Source organism: Propithecus coquereli, unplaced genomic scaffold, assembly GCF_000956105.1.
Source record: "Propithecus coquereli isolate 6110/MARCELLA unplaced genomic scaffold, Pcoq_1.0 Scaffold76, whole genome shotgun sequence".
NCBI lineage: Eukaryota > Metazoa > Chordata > Mammalia > Primates > Indriidae > Propithecus > Propithecus coquereli.
Window position 1 is genome coordinate 6,570,270 of NW_012153729.1, and position 21,238 is coordinate 6,591,507.

General features: G+C 50.7%; 1 protein-coding gene across 1 annotated transcript; it reads right to left on the reverse strand.

Annotated features, from left to right (window-relative positions):
- Window positions 1–6,333: 6,333 nt before the first annotated feature.
- LOC105824720 (CMRF35-like molecule 4) lies at window positions 6,334–20,129 on the reverse strand. Its single transcript, XM_012662260.1, has 4 exons — window positions 20,016–20,129; window positions 14,669–15,010; window positions 9,710–9,803; window positions 6,334–7,812 (listed from the first exon to the last, which is right to left on the reverse strand). Exons 1-4 carry the CDS (start codon window positions 20,053–20,055, stop codon window positions 7,665–7,667), a joined length of 624 nt encoding a protein of 207 aa, XP_012517714.1. The 5' UTR covers window positions 20,056–20,129; the 3' UTR covers window positions 6,334–7,664.
- Window positions 20,130–21,238: the final 1,109 nt, after the last annotated feature.

Sequence of the window (21,238 nt, forward strand, 5' to 3'; positions counted from 1 at the left end):
TTTACAATGGTGCAAAAGCGATATGTGTTCAGTACTCTTCTCAACTTACAATGGGGTTACACCTAGATAAGCCCATCACATTCGTACATCAAATCTGTATTTTCAATTTACAATAGGTTTATTGAGGCGTTACCCCATTGTAAGTCGAGGAGCGCCTGCATATACAAATACACACAGGTACATGTCCTTTTCATTCTGTTTCTCTGCAGAATCCTGACTAATACACCCCCTGTTGACAAGGACCCCCCTCGAACTTGCCCCGTAAGAATGCAAAGTACCAGAGGGCAAGGGCTGCCCACCGGCGTGCAGACCCGTGGGGTGTCAATCTCATCAGTTTCTCTGTGAGATGAAAGGACGGGAGACTGAACATTCTCGTCATTGCTGCCGTTGCCTTGCAAGTCTCTCCAGTAAAGCTAATTCTGCAGCCCACACTGTGCCGTGTTGCGGAATTTGCCCTGAGCCTCGCGTGTACTCACCCATCTCCGGCTCACGGTTGCTAGAAAAGTCCTAGCCCCAGAATCAGATGTATGATCCCTCCCCACCCATCAACCGTGGGGGTTATAACCTGACACCCACAGTGAGTAGCCCCCCAAAAAAAGAGCACAAGAAATGCACAAGTGCTAGCAGGTGTTAGGTAATTGTAATTAAAACCCAATCTTCTCCTGACCCAGAAATCTTCTCCACAAAGGTAGTAGAGAAAGAAAACACTTTTGTTATTGAATAAGCCTTAAAGCAGAATGTGATATGCATCACAGGAAATTCACTACAAGATTGCAAAGATGGAAAGAAATCTCAGCCCTTGACATAGCCAAGCAGACACAACCCACTACACGCATGCTTTCAAGATAAACAATGACCACCCTTCAAGTACGAGAACTCACAGGCACTATTCGTTACACATAATTCATCCGCTCTGGTGATTGGGGTGATGCTCTGTGTTATCTAACTGGCTTTACCCGGAGCGAAAGCAACTTCTTATGTTTTATGACGGGAGGTAGTTTTGCAACATAGAGCAAGTCGCCCACTGAAGTTAGGCCTCTACTTTCCCACAGAAACCGAGAGGGAGAAATCCTATAGCCCTTCATATCTGCATTTCGGAGCGATGGCTCTCAGGCTCTTGGGAAGACATCTCTGGGTCGTAAAGCTGACATAAAGCCAGCTCAGAGCCTGGCTAGGCTTCCAAAGGATTTACATGCATTTCAAAGAGACGAAGAAAGAATTGACCGTGACAAGCTTTCTAAAGTAAATGTTCTAAGAAAAGGAAGAGGGGAGAAGGCTCTTTCCGTATTTTCAACAGGGAGAGTTAAGTTTCTGGTTTTTAATTGTTATTTGTCCTTATACGGGAAGGGTCCGTGACAGCGGGAGGCGTGAGTGGTCTGGCACTACACACCTTCATCCCTGTCCCTCCCAGAGACGTGGCTGGGCCCGACACCCGTTCAGCACCAAGTGCAAAGCCAAAGAAAAAGGTGTGACGCCTCCACAGAGGGCTGGGAGGAGGCACAAGGAGACCCGGGAACCGCAGAGACTGTATTATTACAGTTTGTTGGGACTGCCACAGTAAAGTACCACATCTTGTGCCACACAAGACAGCAGAAATTTATTTTTGCACATCCGGGAGGCCAGAAGCCCCAAATCAAGATGTTGGCAGCGCCACGCTCTCTGAAGCCTCCAGGGGAGGAGCCTCCTTTCCTTCTAACCTCACTTCACCGCCCTGCCAGTGCGTGCTGGGACCACTCCCCAGATAAATAGTTGCACTCAAATTCTCATCTCAGGGCCTCTGGGGGACCCAACATAAGACATCAAGTTTTTTGAGACCCTTATTGTCTCTGAGCAGTAACATCCTGTTCACACTTGGTGGTAGCATCTTTTGGGAAATTTGATGCAATATTTTCCCCAAGGTTTTAGATCCTTACGGACTCACCAGGCCAGACTTGTCTCTCCTAGAGATTGAGACTCCTGGGGGCCCCAGAGCCCAGGAAAGAGGATCAGCCAAGACTCCATCCGACCTGTCATTGGTGGCCGGCTGCTCCTGACCATGAACTCCCGGCACTTCTTGGCACCGCAGACAAAAGCTGGAGGTTCTCCAGGGCCTGGAAAGCCCTTGGGTGGTCACAGTTGCATGTGAGGGGACAGCAAGTGCCAAGGGGACACGACACGGCACAGATGGCATGCTTTCAGTTCTGGATTCGCGGTTCCCACCCTGTCTTGCCCCTTCCTCGCTACCCGCCCCAGACAAATACCCAGTCAGGACTGGAGTCCAAACTTGGGCCAATGTCTCACCATGGCACAGGGCCCTCTGCTGCAGGGTCACCGTCTCCTTCTTTCCCTAGAGAATGACCAAGTCTCATCCTACTATATTCCAATCTTGCTTATGAATACCAAGGCAAAACTCTTAAGTAAAATATTAGAAGGTACATTTGGGGGGAAGTATGTTAAAAGAATAACATAATACAACCAAGTAGAATTCATTCTAAGAATGTCAGAGTGATTCATATGGGAACTATCTTAGTTATTATTAATCACTTCAGTAGTTCAGAGGAGAAAAGTATAATTTCCTCCATAGAAAAATAACAGGCTGCCAGGTAGGGTTGCTCACACCTGTAATCCCAGCAATTTGGGAAGCCAAAGCAGGAGAATCACTTGAGGCCAGGAGTTCAACACCAGCTTGAGCAACATAGTGAGACCTCGTCTCTACAAAAGAAAATTAAAATTAGCAGCCTGTAGTCCCAGCTACACTGGAGGTTGGGGTAGGAGGATCGCTTGAGCCCAGGAGTGGAAGGCTGCAGTGAGCTATAACGATGCCACTGCACTCTAGCCCCGGTGACAGAGCGAGAACCTGTCTCCAAACAAAACAAAACAAAACAAAGAAACAACGAAAGAAAGAAAGACAAAAGAAAAGGCATTTGTCAATATAGGAAATCCACTCCTGATGTTGAAGTAGCTTTAATAAAGCAGAAATACGTTGTTCCTCCTTGATTTCTCTTGTGCTCGCGCTCTCTCTCGTTTCTCCCTGTCTCCCAGCACCATCCACGATGGGCACCACCAAAGGTTCAGAGACAAGCCAGACGTTCTCACTATCACTTCAGACACCTGGCATCATCCGGCAGAGTGAACCGATGCATCCAGGGACAAAGCCATCAGCAAGAGAAACATATAAGAAGCACAAACATACGAAGGGGGGTAAAGCTATCAATGTTTGCAGATAACATAACTTTATATCTAGAGGACCCAAGAAATTCCAAACTAAATGTTCCAAACAGTGGGCTGACTGATCACAAAAGCAAAATATAAACATCAGTCGCTTTCTTATACACGAATAGCAGGCAGTTCAGAAATACTCCAGGGAAGAAAAAATCCGACTCATAACAAATACAACCTCCTCTGTAAATCAAGATATCAAAAAGGAAAAAAAACCCTACGAATACAACTAATGATAAATATGTAGGAACTACATGAAGACATCTTACAAAATCTACTAAGACATAAATACAAGGGAATCTATTTATACCTTGTTCCCTCAATAGTGTATGTGTGTGTGTGTGTGTGTGTGTGTGTGTGTGTGTGTGTGTGTGTGTGTTGCTTCCCCTTTCAGCCCTTCTTGGTTCTGCCCCTGGAGCTGATCAGGAAATTGAGGAAGCTGGAGCGCAAAGCACCATGGGACTGACCGCCTGGAATCCGCTCTGGTGCTGTTAGTTGCTGTCAGTTGGAAGGCTCCCTGTTGTTTCTTGAGAATGTATATCCGCCCCTCACCACGGCTACCCACACCGCTCTTCACACTGTCTCATGGAATCCCCCGGAACCATATGGCCATGTTAGGATAATTTCCCAGAAACCCTTCCCCTCTGTGGCTGTGGCCTTCCTTGGGGTCGGGATAAACCACGGTCTCAGGGAGGTAACAGAACACGGGGACTGATCTAAACTCAGTAAGTCACTAAAGAGAGCAGGACACAGCACATGGAGACGAAAAGGCAACAGGCCGATCTCAGGAAAGGCAGGGAGCAGAAGAGAAGGAGACGGCCTTGCTGGGTTTTGAAAAGGGACAAGGGGAAGAGCCCCACCGTAAACACAACGGAAAATTCAGAAACGTAGCGACTAGAGGAAATGACATAAAATGAAATTTAAATTAAAAAAGCATTAAAATGTTTGGAAGAGGGACAAAAAAAGCCAAAAGTCAAAATAATTTAGTTAAAAACTGCCCTGAAATAAAGAGAACCTTCCAATTGCAATTGAAAGGCCACACAGACTCCCAGGGAAGAAAACACTAACGATCCACACCTGGAATATTCTGAGGTTACGGAACTTCAGGGTAAAGGAGGAACCTTGCAGGCCGCCGACAGGAAGCAGCCTGTCGTGCACGGGAAGGAGACAGGCAGGCCTCGGACTCCTGCGCAGCGTCCCCCCAGAACACAGCGGGGCAAAATCTGCATGTTCTGAGCAAAGGACGGGTATTCCGTGAGTTTTATACCCAGGGTAGTTGTTGCTCAGTGTTCCAACAACACACGATCTCCAGCATGCTAGCTAGAGCTTACGCAGTACAGCACCCTCGAGCCCTTTAAAAATAGAAACACGTCACGGTGAAATTCTGCCAACACAGCGGGAAGGCAAGCAAGGGAAAAAGAGCAGCCCTGGTGAGCAATGGCTTCATTTAAAAATAGAAAGAAAGAGTAAAGCACTGTGAGGAATGTTCACAGAAGAGAGTACAAATATTATAAATAAAAAAAATACTATACTAACGAAATCGGTACTGGGAAGAGGAGGGCGGGAGAGGGTAGAACATAAAAGTCTTCATCATTCATGGAAGAGTCAACAGGGAGATTAAACGTGTTGTTAAAAATAAGACTCTGATGCAGGGGCTCAGAGCCCAAGCAGCGTGGGGACGGTGTCCACACGAGGTGGGGGTCTTCCCTGTGGAGGGCCGGCCAGAGTGGGGCCACAGAGTCCAGAAGGGTGAGGCTGGGGTCTGGATAATAACCATAGTTTTGCCATTTTCTAGCTGAGTGGTCTCTTGTCTTCAAGCCTGTAGATTTCCCTCACGGCACTCACTCACAGCTTTCTTGTTTATTTCAGTGCCACCCGTGCTTGCACAGGGCTGGTGCTTAGTAGACACGTAATGACCGGTTTTGAATGAATAAGGGGGTGAGTGAATGAGGATCTCCCCTGGCTGCAGACACTGGCCCCGAGAGGGGACAACTGGGTGATCCGGGCTCATGTTCCCAGAAGGAACCACCAGATGGTCCCCCCGGGGCAGGGGACTCAGTCATAGAGACCAAAGCCAAGTGCTGCCCTGGGGACAAAGGCAGGCTGCAGTGAGGACCCAGTCCTGCTCCAGCCATACTAGGAGTGGCCCCAGTCACTGGGATGTGGGGACAAAACCATGCATCACCCCAAGCCTGGGCGTGGCAGGAAGTGGGAAGCCGAAGGCAAGGAAACAAGCCTGGAAGTGACAAGGGGACAGACAGCAGGGGAGAGAATTCAGAGAAGGACGTCCCGTGAAGGAAGTATCAACGCTGCTGTCCGTTTCAGCCACTGCTACAGACATCCCGTGTGATGGTGAATTTAATGTGTCCCTTGGCTAGCCCACCGTACCCAGATCCTTGGTCAAATGCCAGTCTGGTGTTCTGTGAGGGTGTGTTTTAGACAAGGTCAACATTCAAATCAGTAGACTGAGGAGAGTAGATGACCCTCCATATTGTGGGTGGGCCCGGTCCCATCAGTTAAAGGCCTTGAGAGAAAACAGACCACTGTCTCCTGCCTGTCTTTGTACCCAAAATGCAACGTCAACTCTTCCCTCAGTCCCGAGACTGCCAGCCCACCCTGCAGCTTGTGAACTGAGAGCGTCCACGTTGAGTTAGCCAGTTCTTTAAAATCAATGTTGCTCTTTCTCTTTGTCTCTCTGACTCTGTCTCTCTCGCTCCATACACATTCCTCCTATAAGTCCTGTTTCACTGGAGAACCCCGACTACTGCATAGAGCCTCAGGGAAAGTTCCAATGTTGCAAGCCCCTGTTGAGGAGGCCTCCTCTGGCTGCTCGCTACACTGTCCTTCCTGGCTGGAGCTAAGGCCGCCTCTCCTGCCCCTGACCGCTGCCCCTTTGATATGAGAAAGTGAGCTGCAAAACTGGGGTTGGGCCTGAAGACCAAGTGGGTTCTTGGCTTCCTGCAGGAAAGAATCCTATTGTGAGCCAAAAGAGAAAGGCAAAAGCAAGTTTATTGATGAATGAAAAGAAAAAAGGGCTGGCTGTCCCATGGACAGAGCAGCGGCCATCTCTGAGAGTAACAGAGAGTAGCCCTGCGTGAGTTTCTGGGGTCCTATTTTATATCTTGTATTTAATTTTATGTTCAGCAGAGGGAGGATTATTCATAAGATTTCTGGGAAAGGGGCGGGGAGTTCCTGGAACCCGAAGTTCCTCCTCTTTTAAACCATATAGGGTAACTTCCTGGACATGCGATGGCGTTTGCAAACTGTCACAGCGCTGGCGGGGGTTTCTTTCAGTACACGAATGCACTATGAGCAGGGTATAGCGAGCAGTGAGGGTAACCTGAGGCCAGTTTTCATCGCCATCTTGGCTCTAACTGGTTTTGGCCGGTTTCTCCACCACCTCCTGTTTGATCAGAGACCTTGGTTCGGGTCTTATGACTCCTTATCGGGCAGGGCCTGCCAGTTCCCTATCCCACCTTCAGGTTAGTGGCCTCTTTTTGGCCCTGGAGCTGCCTGGAAGGAAAAGTCCAGGGGGAGGAGCTTGAGAGGAAGGAAACAGTTGTCTTTTTCTCTTTATAAAGTGACTCACCGGCGTCCTTATAGAATTATGCATCGGGAAAAGCTTCCATCCATCCTGGAGAATTCTCAGTCTGGGGTCCTTACGAGAACCGGGACACGTCTCCCAGACTCACCCCTCTCTCTGGCCCCCCGGCTCACAGTGGCCAGCTCTGTTCCTGCTCCAGTATCTCATCTGTGGATTACTCCACAGTCCCCAAAATGCATGGTTATCGCCCATGTACCCCAAAGTGAGAGTAGCAGCCTGACTGCAGTGCTCTCAAGAGAGGTAAGACAACTTAGTGACATTAACAGGAGGGTTATGGTGACCATAGAGAGGATGTGACATCCAATCTCATGTCCACTTGTGCATGTCCAGGAGGTGAGGGATGGGGCTGGCTCCAGACTTCCCTCCCCGTCAAGGGGCAAAAGTGCAGCCGGCCGGGCAGCCAGAGCCTCTGCTCACCACGCATTCAAGTCTTCACGCACAGGTGGTCCAGAGTTTGGTTCGGTTTCTCTGTTTTCATGGGGTTTAGAATTCCGAAACCCGTTCTTGCCTGGAGCCCTGAACCCCACGAAGGCAAAAGAAAGTCCACTAACGTGGAAGGTGCCTCGGACTGGAGATTACATGTGGCTGCCATGGACGGGGCGCCCGGGAGGAAATGCATTTTCTACTGCGCTGCAGGCCTCCGGAGAAAGGAAGGCTCTGTCAGGCCCCAGGAGCTATGCAGAGAAGCAGGGGCCAGGGCGAGTCCCCGAGCCCCAGGAGGTACAACTACAGGCCAGGGGTCGTGGGGGCTGTTCCCTAAAGCTAGGCTGGCCCTGCCTCTAGAACCACTGTCACTTCCTGTTAGAAATGCTCTTCTTCTGTCGGAGGCTCTCTCTGGACAGGGCATCCGAGGGCATCGGGGCTACTGGTTCTCATCAGCGCGCCAACCCGGCCTCCCCGCACAGCTTCTCCAGGGCCTGTTCACCCAGAGGACGGCACCCAGCATGCTCAGGATCAGGGGCAGCTCCAGGAGTACGAGTAGCAGGAAGTAGGTGCTGCCGAGCAGGGACCTGTAGGGACACAGCGACAGAAAATGAGCTGCCTCCTGGGGAGGGGTATCAGGTCTTCCCAGCTCTCCCTGGGCCCGGATCCTGGCTTCTAATAACTGTGTGAGGGCGAGACTGGCCCCAGCGCAGTCTTGCTGCTCAGGGGTGAGGCCTCATGTGCCCCTGGCCCCGGAAAGCTTGGCCCGAGGCCTTTCTGTCCACGAGCATCCCGCCTTGTTGGCTGGGCTCCCACGACTGCCCTTCACCTAGCCCGTGTTGGAGCCACGCCGAGGCCTTCCCATTCCTTGTCTCTTTCCTTGGCTTCTGCTGTGTCCTTCATCCAGAAGGCCCTGCCCACTCACATGGCTGCCTGTGTGAGCCCTACCCATCTTTCAGGGGTCTGATCTCTGGAGGCTTCCAGAAACCACACCGGGTGGTTTCCCTCTGCTCTGACCCTCTGGATGGATCAGCACCTGCCCCCCAGTCCCCTTGCAACTCCCCATGGGTCTGTAAGACCCCAAACCTATGATACATGACCTTCCAGCCCCTCGCCACCATCCACCCCCTTCTCAGGGTCGCGACCTCCCAACTTGGGCCAGCCTTGTTTCGTTCCCTCAGCCCATCTTGCAGCCACTCTCAGCTCAGGAAAAAATTTGCAAAATCCAAGTGTCCACCTGCAGAGCACTGGCTGCAACCTACCATTAGGCTGGCAGTGCTCCTGGGAGTTGGACACGAGGCTACACGGCAGGCCACGGGTCAAAAGGCCCTCAAAGTCCTTTCCCAAGCTCTACATACTCTGGGGCTCTGCCGCTACATCTCTGGAGTCTTTTGCCCCCTGACCCCCAGCTCAAATCCCATCCATTTGCACAAAAGCACTGAGGAGGAAAACATCAAAAAAGAAACAATGAAAGACAGGAGTCCTAAAGCCAGTCCTGGCCGCAGTGCCTCAGACACACTTGCATGGCTGCAGACCGAGTGCGTGACAGGGTCAGAGTCAGACTGGAGAGGGAACTAGAGCAGCCTGAGGAGTAACCGTGGGAGGAGCTGAGAGGGAGCTCTGCACTGTGCTCCAGCAGGAGCAGGGTGGCGCGTGGCTGGGCTCTGGCCTTGCCGTGGGGCCTTGACCACAGCAGGCCGTGTGGAGTGAAGCCAGGCCACCCAGCAGGGGCCGGCCTCTGGGGATTCCTCGGGACACCCCAAGGTAGGGAGTATCACAGTTGTGCTCCACACTGCTCCGCCCAGTGGGGGGCTGAGAAAGCCGGACTTCCAGCTTCCCACTCTCCCTCTCAGCATTTTCCACCCCTACACTCTGGTATCTGTGCAGAGGCGGCTGGAACAATATTTGTTCTTGTGCAGGAAGCAGCAGCAGATAAGAGAGGGTCTCCCCCACCCACTGGAGGCCCCTGGGAGGTTGGAGGCCACGGAGGAAGGAGGCCGAAGGCCCCTGTCCAGTCTCCAGTCCTGCCACCTGGATGAACATTGTGCTTTCACGCAGCCAAAGTTCACATGGGAAATCTTATTTTACTCGAAGGTAAACTGAGGTTGGGGAAGCCTACCTCAGGCTTTGCAGTGACTTTATGATAAAAGGATATACCAGAAGAGCCATATGGGGGTCCCAGCCTCAGGACCCCCAGAACATAGGGTTATCAGATTACAGCAAATAAAAATACAGATGCTTCCATTAAATTTGCAGTTCAAATAAACAACATATACTTTTAACCATAAGTATATCCCATGAAAAATTAGGGATATACTTATGCTAAAAAAGTGGTGTTTTTTTTTTTTTTCTTTTTGTTTGTTGTTGTTGTTTGTCTGCAATTCTGATTGAACTGGGCATCCTGTGCTATATCTGGCAACCCTCTTAGAGGAGCGGCCATGGGGCCAGGCCAGTGGGAAAGCCGACAGGACCCAGCCCGCTTACCTGGTGAGGGGGCTGGTGGTCTTCGTACTGGTTGACGATGTGAAAGCCACACTTGCCACCGTGGTTGTCCTTTCTGGGGCTGAATTTTGTGTGTCTAAACATACAAAGCAGAACACAGTTCACCCTTCCATGGACAGGCCAGCGCTGGGTGTGGCCCAACAGCTTTTCCACCTAGGAATTGAGGGGCTTCTCCTCTGGCCCCCACAACACTCTGGTGAGCATCCCTAACATTGCATGAATTCTTTCCTAAAGAAAAAGTAGTTACCATACTCTGAGGAGCAAACTAAGGAGGCAGAATACACTCATCAGTTTAGTGCGAGTGGCGAAGCTTAGCACGCTCGATGGCATTTCACTCTCTCTGGGCCAGCCTGGCGCCTTGACACCTGTTCTGAGGATGGAGCCACTGAGCTGGCTGCCCCGCCCTGAGCCTCCTCCGGGAAGCCCCGGACACCTGACTCTGCGCAGCGGCTGAGCACCCTGCGCCTCTGCTCTTCCCTCGCTGGCCCTCTCCTGTCTTCCAGCGGCTCCATGGTTTCGCCGTGCCGACCCCAGTGGAGCCTCGCTGCGGTGAACAGGTCCCCACCTCCGCCATGCTGCCAACTCCTGCTGCGCCACACTCTCCTCACCCCGCCTGAGTTTTGATATTCACTTAGCTTCTGGGACAATTTAAACACAACAGATCACAATATTATACATTTCTTTTTTTGGATGATATTATTTTTCCATTCTTAAATCAAAGTGTAATTGACACGTAATAAACTGTAAATATTTAAAGTGAACAATTTTAAAAACTGCAACATACGTATATACCTGGTAACACGCAACATACGTATATACCTGGTAACACCACCACATTCACAGCAGTGAAGGTATTGGTAATCCCCAAAAGTTGCCTCATAACCACCCTCCTTCCACCCTGTCTGTAGGTGTCAAGGACTGAATTGTGACCGCAAGATTCATGTGTTGAAGCCCCAGCCCCAGTACTCAGAATGTGACTATATTTGGACACAGGACCTTTCAACAGGCAATTAAGTTAAAATGAATCTGTTAGATGGTCCCTATTGCAATCTGACTGGTGTCCTTGTATGAAGAGGAGATTAGAACACATGGAGAGACCTCAGGGGTGCCCAGATACAGAGGGACAAGCACATGAAGGGGCAGCAAGAAGGCGGTCATCTGCAAGCCAGGGAGGGAGGCCTCAGACAAAACCCAACCTGCTGACACCATGGTCTTGGACTTGCACCCTCCAGACCTGTGAGCAACAAACTTCTGTTGTTTATGGCACCCAGTCTGTGGTATTTTATTTTGACAGCTCTAGCAAAGTAATATAACAGGCACTGATATGTTTCCTGGGAATATCAATTACAGTGTAAGCTCTTTTGTGGACTGGCATCTTTCACTCAGCATAACTACTTTATTGTTTGTGTACCAGTAGAACATTCTTTCGAATTGCAAGTATATTCCATTGTAGAGATGTTTTGAATTTTTTAAATCCATTCACTTATTGATGGACATTTGAATTATTTCCCATTGGGGGCTATTACAAATAAAGCTACTATGAACTTTCCTTTCAAGTCTGCATGTGGACATAAACTTTTCTGTTATTTTGAGTAAAAACATAGGGGTTGAATGGCTCGACCATATGGTAGGCATATGCTTATCCTTGGAAGAAACTGCCAACTCCTTTCCAAAATGTTTGTGCCATTTCCATGCCCACCAGCAGTGCATGAGGGTTCCACTTGCTCTGGGTCCTCGCCAAGACTTGGTGCAAGGTCAGCGATTTTAACTTTGGCCTTTCAAAAGGTATATAGTGGATCTCATTTTGATTTTTTATTTGCATTTCCATAATGACTAATGATGTTGAGCATCTTTGAATGTGCTTATGTGCCATCCATATGTATTCTTCGGTGAAGTATCTGTTCAAATGTTTTGCCCATTTTTATTGGGTTGTTTGTTTCCTTATTACTGAATTTTGAGAAGTCTTAGCACACTTTGGGTACAATTTCTTTATTGGATTGTATTAGCTGTCCACTGATGGCTTATAAGTTACCAAGAAACTTAGAGGCTTAAAACAGCAAACATTCACAACTTGCTGTTTCTTTGGGTCAGGATCTGGACGTGCCTTAGCCTGGTCCTGTGCCACAGGGTGTCTCACAGGGCTGCAGCCACAGTGTCGGGCAGCTGGGACTTCAGCTATCTCCGGGGAGGATCTGCCTCTAAGCCCACTCATGTGATTTCAGCAGGTCTCAGGTTTTCTCTGGCTCTTGGCCAGAGACATCAGTTTCTTGACATTGAACATTATTTTTTCAAATAATTTGCTTGTCCCTCTGCCTTTTCAGTGACTCCAATTTCACTCATATTGTGTTGACTGGCATTGTACCATCGCTGACTAATGTTCCACTTCTTTTAAAATTGTTTTTGTCTCTGAATTTCATTTTGGACAGTTTCCGTTGCTGTCTCTTTAAAAATACTAATCTTTTATTCTGTAACACTTGATATGTCTGTGATCTCATCTAGTGTGTTTTTTATCTTAGACATTGTAGTTTTCAATGTTAAAGGTTTCAATGGGGCCTTTTACATATTTTTCATGTCTCCATTTAATTTACCAAACATGTGGAAAACAGTTATCACAACTGTTTTAATTTCCTCCTCTACTGATTCTAACATCTGTGTCAGTTCTGGCTTGGTTTCCATTGACTGATTGATTGATTGATTATTTGCCTGGTCATGAGTGGTGTTTTCCTGCTTCTTTGCATAACCATTTTCATATCATTATCATGATGTTTGACTGTATGCCAGACATTGTTTACTTACAAACCCTCATGAGCTTTGTACGGGGGTGCAGTTAAATTACCTAGAAAAGATTTTAATCTTTTAAGATGTGTAAGGCCATTGCAAAGTGGCATTTTGTCAGGGATAATTCTTTCTCACTACCAAGACAGGATACTTAATGAACACTCTTCTCAATACCCCATGAATTATAAGTTTTCCAGTCTGGTTCATGGGAACAGGTGCTATTACTGCCCTGTGGAGAACTGTTTCCTCTAGTCTTTTGGGGTGGTGCTTTGCCCAACCTCCGGTAGTTGTCTCACACACGTGCGCTGATCAGTCCTCTGTTAAATACTTCTGGGGAGCCAGTGAGTGGACCTCTAGGATCCTCACTTTTTTCAACTCTCTCCTCTCTGGTCAGACAACTGTGAATTAGGCTGTCCGCCAGCTAAAAACACATCCCATGAAAGGCCCAGTGTAAACACACACGCCAAGTCCCCATCGTTTCCAGATGGGGAGGTTGCCACCTGCTCTGGGACTGGACCCCACGAGAGCTGGGGGTTCTCAGAACAGTCCGCCAGGCTCCACCTGGCTTCCCTCTCTGAGTCTCCACCGAAAGCTCGCTCAAGGCAGTGAGCTGGGCAGGCACAGGGCCCCCCTCTTTCATTTGCTTTTTCTTGCCCAGAAGCAGAAGGTCTATAGTTTCCCTTCATGTGTGCGAAAGGTCTTTCCTCCCTACACAAAGCAACTCGTGCAGGACAGACACATACCTGAGCGTGTGTAGGGAGGGGGAATTCTTCCCCACCTCAATGGAGCCAGGAGGGCCAAGGGGCTCTGGAAGGAGAGACCTGCAGGAGTCGTGCGCCCCCTGCTCTCTGCAGCTATGGCTCTTTCCAGGCTCAGCTGAGGCTCCTCAGGCCCATGGGCGGAGTCTGGAGTCCTGGTGAGTCTCAGAGGCAGTCAGAGGAGAACAGGAAGGCCCCTGGAGCAGAGGAACAGCTTTCTCTCCTTTGCTCGTAAAACTTTTACAGTAATGTGTTGGTGTCCCCCACCCCCTGACCCTGAGCCAGACATGAGTATGGACAGACAGACGACCCAGGGAGGAGGAGCTCCTGGAAGTTCTTAGCCGCCCTCATGGTAGACAGGAAGCTTAATAATCAGGGGCTGTGTGTCTGGGCTCTGCGCCTCCTCCAGATCTGGTGAGTGAAGAGATAAGAGTCTTTCTCCCTTGAGGGGGTCAAAGTGGCTCCTAGAGGCCCCAGAGACTCAACTGCAGGCTCCACTGGAGTGTGACCGTCAGGCCTGGACCGTTCCCAGGAGGGCAAAGCTACTGCACTGATGACCAGGTTGGGGACACTGTCTCCTTTCAAGCCCTGCTACCCAAGCCCAAATGAGAACATTCCCCAGAGGTCCCAGGTGCCATGTGGGGCCCTGAGGACTGTGGTGCTGCCCCCGTGCCACGAGGGCCCTTGACTGGTGCCCACTGTCTGAGGGGAGCAGAAGCCCAGCCCAACACATGAACTCATGCAAACCAGGCCACTGGGGCCTCGGAACTGAGCCTCCCAGGAGTGTCTGCATTCTAGAAGGACTTAGGAAGACAAACTCCTCAAGCCCAAATGCATAAATGGAGCTTGGTGGGACTCAGCCCCAAGAATGCAGCTGTTTGACTGTGAAGGCCTTTCTGGGCCTTAAGAATTGCACCCCAGCACCCCGATGATGCTGGGCCTCTCTTCCCCCAGGATGGGTGTGGGATGGGGGTGGGAACAGCGGCTGTGAAGCCCCAGCCGGAACTCCACCGAGAGCAGGGCGCACCTGGGCACCAGAGGTCCCAGGAAGGCATTGGCAGGTTGGGGTCTCTGGGTACCATGGAAGGGGGTGTCTTTGGCCCGTGGGTGAAAGGGGGACCATCACCTTGTCCTCTGTGAGCAATAGACATAGACACTGAGCTATTCAGAGAAAAAAATAAATGTGCCTGGAAAGGCCTTGATCCATCCTGGAGGACACCGTGGGAGCCACAGGGCACGTGAGAGAAGACCCACCCTCCCGATGCCAAGTGGTCAGTCAGGCTCTATGAGACCTCAGGACTCAACCATCCTCTGCGACAGGTGACACTCAGTGACAGTTACCTCACTCGAGTGTGAATTCAAGGACCAGGGCAGAGCAGTCCTGAGAGACTCCACACCCTCTTACCTGGGTCAACGGTCACCTCAACTCGGACCCCATGGTCAGCTCCAGTTCTCTCGATCCCACACCAGTAAGTGTCAGCATCGTCTCTCCTGAGCCCCTCCATGGTCACGGTGAACATGTGGTTTTTCTGATTGTCTCTGATGGACACATGGCCCTTCCTCACCTCCTGCTCTGATCCAGTGGTCTCAACAAGCATCTTACAGCGGCCCCAACGAGCCCCTCGACACCACCACTTCCTGTGGGTTTCCCATCCTGGGCCATAGCGACACTGCACGGTCAGTGAGCCCCTCTCCGGGCCTCTTGCTGTTCCCGGACCAATGAGTGGATTCCCAACAGTGGAGTAGCCTGGAAAACACAAATCCATGTACCTGTCACCTCCCGCCCCAAGGGCAGGGCCACAGCCTCCTGCATTGGGAATAGCTCCCAAATCCCAGTGTCACATGCGTTAAATAGCAGTCAAGGAAGAAATACACCTTCCACGTGACAAAGCTTTTGCCCTTCAGTGTTCCGCTGGGTCAAAGCCACCAGGAAAGTCACTGCCCAGCACAGCCACAGACCCCAAAAGAAACAACAATGTTGACACTGAGCAATAATAACTTCTCCTAATTCACCCCTCTCTACTCCCTACGGCCAACAAATATTTTCATTTCAAGGACTGTTCTTTTGCAACTGTCTTTGTATTATGCTCATCTGATGGCAGAAAACACCAAAAGACCCTTTTCCACAGGGGAATGGCGCTGCCTTGACTCTCCACTGTTCCTGGAGGTTCTAGCGGTCTCCAGTGGCTCTGCTGTGGCGAACACCTGGGGAAGCCTTTCAAGTCCACAGAAACAGTGATGCCAACTGGTCTCCACGTGCTGTGGGATCTCAGTTTCCCCATCAATTGTTGTAAAAATTCCAGCCTCAAAATTCCTAGTAAGAGCTGCCCTTTAAGGTAAAGCAAGTAAAGTTTAAGTATAAACAGGGTGTCACCCGTTCTATGGCCTTCGTGTCTTGTAAGATTTTTACTAAACTCAGTGACAATGAATTTTTGGATGAGTCCAGTGATGTGGAATCCACACATAGGAAGGCCCGACTGTATATCACAATAGATATAAAAACTGGTCATTATCAAGGGATGCTTTGTGACTCCAGAACTATATGCTAATAGGTACTCAATAAAATAGTTAATTTCTGGGGACGGGGGGCTGATAAATAGACTCGAAACTAGCAAAAAACTTAAAAGGACCAATAATCTTTTGGGAAAAAAATCTAAGTTATTAAAGAATTTATTCCAGTAAAGGCTCTGTTGGCAGCTAGCATCATAGGTAGTTGTTTTAAATTTCAAAGAAACAAAAATTCCTTTGCTATATGTATGTTCTGATTTCAGAGCATAAAAAAGGGAAATCTGCCAAATTCCTTTTGTGAAACTAACACATCTCTGATCACAAGCCTCGACACGGACAGCACAGGGACATTACAGGGAAGAGACACACTTAGGAACACAGATGTGGACTTGAGTCCTGACAGCGGGATCAGCCACAGTCGGGTCTGTGGGCCCCACGCCCACAGCTGTCACTGCAGCTGTTTTTGTTCCCAACTAAGCCCGTGTCTTAACATTGAGAGTCTCCACTCAAAATCCAGGCTTCTGGCTGCTCTGGAAAAACTGAAAGATCCGAAATGACAGAGCCACTTCTTGCACGAGGACCGTGGGCTGCAGTGGGGCGGGGCTGGGCCTCCCCCGCATCTCTTGCTCCTGACTGCGGAGGCCCTCACCACTGCCCAGGGTCTCCCCGCCACTGAAGCCTCGTGTCAGTTGCCATTTGTCATGCTTCAAGTGTTATTTTTGGTTCAATAAGGAAAGATTTTCCTGTACCCTGAATCTTTCAAAGGTGAGGAAAGGAAGGAAGAACAGGAAGAACTTATACGTTAAGGCAATGCCGCTTCATCCTGTATAACCTGCCTGGAATGGTAGGAGGCTGCGTTCACAACCTCTAACGCAGATGTGAAAGCTCTACATTCCACACACACACACACACACACACACTCACTAACACTCACACACACGATCGCAGGCAGGAGTCAGGGGCAGGAGGTCCATCTTCATTGCCTGGGGAAGGGAGAAGGAGACTGTGAAACCTCCATCCTCAGCACAGTGGTCACGTGACCCAAGAGGGATGAGTCCTCAGCTGGGTCAATGGTCCCTTCACCTTGGACCCCAAGGTCAGTTCCACGTCTCTCAATCCCACACCAGTGTGTCAGCATCGTCTCTCCCGAGCACCTCCATGGTCACGGTGAACATGTGGTTTTTCTGCCTGTCCCTCATGGACACACAGTCCTTTATCACCTCCTGCTCTGATCCAGTGGTCACAACAAGTCCCGTGCACTTGCTCCACACAGCCCCTCCACACCACCACCTCCTGTGGTCCTCCCGTCTTGTGTCACAGCAACGCTGCGTGGTCATCCATCTCCCCTGTTGGCCGCTCACTGCAGTTGGACCACTGACGGAGAAGCAGCTGCAAACAGAAGCCTGCAGCCCATGTCTGCCCACCCGAGCCCAGGGCTGGCCTGGGAGCCACTGATACCTGAACGACCCCAGACAGCCTCCTGGGGTTGGGCCACGAGTATCCTCCCTCTCCAGATCCTGCTTAGTTCTCCCTGACCCACCATCCCACTGGCTCCTGCAGGATTCCAGCCCATGTCCAGAACGTACGTGTGATCTTTCAGGCCTGACCCTTGGCAATTGCAAAGGTGTTCCCTGGCAGGCTTCACGAGAGAAGCGGCCCTCCCTCTGCACACTTGGTGCGGGCCTATGGGTTGTAGCCTCTGGAGGGAGCTGTGGTGAGGACTCGCCACCCATGGCCGGCCAGTTCTTAGGCACATCTGCAACCTGGCCCAGGGTCCCCTTCCAGAGTTCTTTTGACAAGGAGACTTTGGCCAATGCCTTCCTCAGGTGCCTCTGCCAAGACCTCTTTATGGAGAAGGAGTGGAGCAGGAAACTTGACACCTTTCCACTCTAACTCAGTGTTCTGGACTTTTCCACACAGATTTTTTTCCTCCATTCTTTTCGCCACCCTCCAGGCTCATAAAACTGCAGGAGGCTTTTGTGCAGGGCTCCCCTGGGCTGAGGTGACCCCCCTCTGACACTCACCCAGCACAGGGGTTCCGTGGGGGAGAGGGAGAGGGAGAGCTGGCAGTTCTCTCATGGAACCTCTTGATGCACCAGCACAGGAAGAGGCCTTGCGTTTCTGTTTCTGTTTACTGTCTTTGTGGACAGCTCTGCTCTAAGCTCAGCCCGATGCAAGAGACTCCCTGATCTTTTGCAATTCAGCTTTCGCCTACAGGACTTGGGAAAAGTTCTGCTCTCAACTCCTAACTGCCAAACACAGTGGCCTCCGCTCACCCACCATCCCACTGCCCACCCCTCTTGGGAAAAGCTCTCTCCTTCCACCCGGGGCAATGTACCCCAGCCTCCTGTCACCCGCACTCGCTTCGGTGTGTTATTAAATTAGAAATCTGGTCGTGCAGACATCGTGGCTTCCTTCTTCTCGAGCACTAGCGGCCTTCAGCAGACACACAGCACACACTTAATAACCCTAACCCTGACCTCCTCAGATTAAGCCCAGGCTCCTCGGCATGGAATCCAAGATCTGGACCCTACGTGAGCTCGTCTTTGCTGCTACCCTGGCTTGCATCACCTCGCCAAGCACTCGACATTCTAGCTACCCTCCTGAGGGCGAATCGTCCCAGCATTTTAAGGTAAATTTAGGGGTGACCCTCAAGCAGTGGTTCTCAAACAGGGTGATTTTGCCCCACAGAGGACATTGGGCCAGTGCCTGGGAACATTTCTGATTATCACGTGGGGGAGGGGGCTGCTGTTGGCATCTACTGGGTGGAGGCCAGAGATGCTACTAAACACCCTACAGTGACAGGACAGACCTGACCTCCTCCCTGCCTCCAACAAACAACCAAGAACGATCTGGCCCCAAAATGTCAATGTAGGGGCAGAATTCTCCCAGTGGACAAAACCCCAAGCAGAGCACCTGGTCGCTAACCTTGCCTGAAGGGGAAGATGCTCAGAGTGACAGGGCCACATGGGTTCCTGCAGGGCAGTTGCTGTTGCTCAGCTGAAGGGTCGGGAAGTTCCATTACGGGTTTCCTCAGAAGCTTCTGCAATTTTGAAACTTCTCCAGGAAATTCCCACCAACTATCTCAGTCTCAATCAACAGAGTGACGGTTCCCAAGAGCTTACCAGCAAGCCACACCGAATCCCTCATCTGCCCATGCGTACTTCAGCTGCCTCCAGGGAAGAATGGCTTCTTTTCCTCTTTCTAAATCTCTGACAGGTGCTCCCACTAATAAACTCCAACCCATGGAGGGAAGGCGAATTGGGGAAATGCAATTCCTGGTTTTCCTCTATGATGCAGAAGAGGCCTTGGAGGAGTGGTAGAGACGTGCAGTTGACAGCAGATGAACTAGCACTGTTCACCCCTTTATCACTCAGCATCCATGTTGTGCCGGACAGAATGTGTTTCTCCAAAATTCATATGTGGAAGCCCCAACCCCCAATGTGATCATATTTGGAGATGGGGCCTTTGGGAAGTAATTAGGGCTAGATGACGTGATGAGGGTGGGACCCTCGCCGTCGGATTAGTGCCCTTATAAGAGACACCAGGGAGCTTGCTCTCTCTCTACCTGCCCCAGCTGCACACACAGAAGAGGTTAGTGAGGACACAGGGAGAAGGCCACCGCCCACAAGCCAGGAAGAGAGCCCTCACCAGGCACCTACTCTGTTGGCACCTTGACCTCAGACTTTCCAGCCTCCACACCTGTGAGAAATGCATGTCTGTCTACTCTGTTGTGGCCGCCTGAGGTGACCGATACACATATGTACCCCTTCTATCCGTATTAACTTCCAAATTAAGCCAATAATCACGTGTATGACTGCCCGGCAAACTTTCTGCAAGCAAACCTCCCTGTCGGAGTTTTTCCTCCTACATATTTGATAAATCAATGGATAAGTAACTCTCGTGGTGCCCTCCTTCCCTGACTAGCTGCGCTCCTTAAAAGTTCGCCGAGAATGAACTTGCTCATTAGCTCATTCATCTGTTTATGTAGAACAGCCAGGCGTAAGAAACACTATTCTAAAAAGGAAGCATTTTTACTTTGTTTTGGTTTTGCCTGTTTGCACAGCACCTAACGCAGACCCTGTCAGACAACGGAAACCTGACTGTTGTTTAGCAGACACGGCCAGAGATGAGTGACTCGGGCCTGCCCTTCTCTCTCAGTGTCTCCGTCCCCCAGGCCGGACCCTCTCTGTCTCCTGTCCAGCACCTGGCATCCCAGGGTCTGAAGCCCCCGCTGCACTCACCTGACAGGATGACAAGGAGCAGAGCAGGGCACAGCCACATGGTCCTGGCTCCTCTCCTCGCCTGGGCGCTCACAGGTGCTCAACGCCCATCAGGGACTTGAAGCCAAGCTCAGAAGAGAATCCCCCACACCGGCTCCAACGTCCGAGTCTGTCTCATTCACGTCCTCCTATGTCTGCAGCTATTTCTCCATTTTCCATATTAGGAGGAAAGGGGTGTCATTCTTGAGTCACAGTGTGTGGCACAAGGTGTGTCAACACTTTTGTGCATGTGGGAAAGAAAAAGGACCCAGACCTGGTGGGGTTTGCATGGAGAGCAGAGACGGGAGCCGAGAGGAACCCAGGCATGGGGACGCGGGATCTGCTGCCAGCGGGAGAGGACGAGGCTGGCAAGGGGGAGGGTGGGGCGAAGAGGCCCCGGATGGAGACGTGTTTGTGGGCGGACTGCTCACGAACAAAGCTCCAATTGGCTCCCCAGGCTCCAGGCTCACTCCTAACCCCCACTCCTCATCATGCCTCTGACTCTGCATTCAGAGCCTCGCCTGAGTTCTACTGGGCAGGGCAGGGAGAGGTAAGTTGCAAAACACAGTAGCTTTTACCTGCCCTGTACCCTGAGGGTACACCCCGCATGCCCCAGACCACCAAACCCCTAAAACTTCTGACACTGCAGGCTCCGGCACCTGTGGAGGGTTCTCTCCCCTTCTCTGGAATGTACCCAAGTTGCTAGTCTCTTCTTGTCATCAGGTCCTGTGAATGTGATGTCATCAGCACAGGGGACGCACTTTATGTTCTGGCAATGGCAGGATGAGTCATGTTTCTTAGGACTCTACTATGAGAATAAGAACATTAACGCAGTCTGGAAAAAGACAATGAAAGTACACCGTTGTCCACGCCAACTGAGCACAAGCTGCCTCTGTTGCTCCTTCCTGATGGGTACAGGAGAGGACACGTTGGCCGGATCCACAGTCACGTAAAACACACTGAACTGTGTTCGTCTACTGCGGTAAATGTTTCACAACTGGCACAGAAGCTGCAGTCTGGCCACTCCTTGCTTAAGTTCCCACTAGCGCACGGACATTGGGCAATCACAGGCTGACTTGTGTGCTTTAAGTCTTGGAAGGTGGCACTAATCTCTGCGCTTATCATGAATATGAAATTTTTCGGATTCACCGTCTCAGCCACAGCAGAGGGGCAACGTCAGAGACTCCCAATTGGCCCCCCAGTGT

Bases quoted from the DNA above. Each gene is read 5' to 3' on its own strand.
- LOC105824720 (XM_012662260.1), bottom strand. From the start codon at position 20,055: ATGTGGCTGTGCCCTGCTCTGCTCCTTGTCATCCTGTCAG. The intron at 9,804-14,668 runs GTAAGAGGGTGT...TTGTATGTTTAG, and splicing joins TGAGGTGACCGTTGACCCAG to ACACACAAAATTCAGCCCCA. The intron at 7,813-9,709 runs GTAAGCGGGCTG...GTGTCCCTACAG, and splicing joins ACCACCAGCCCCCTCACCAG to GTCCCTGCTCGGCAGCACCT.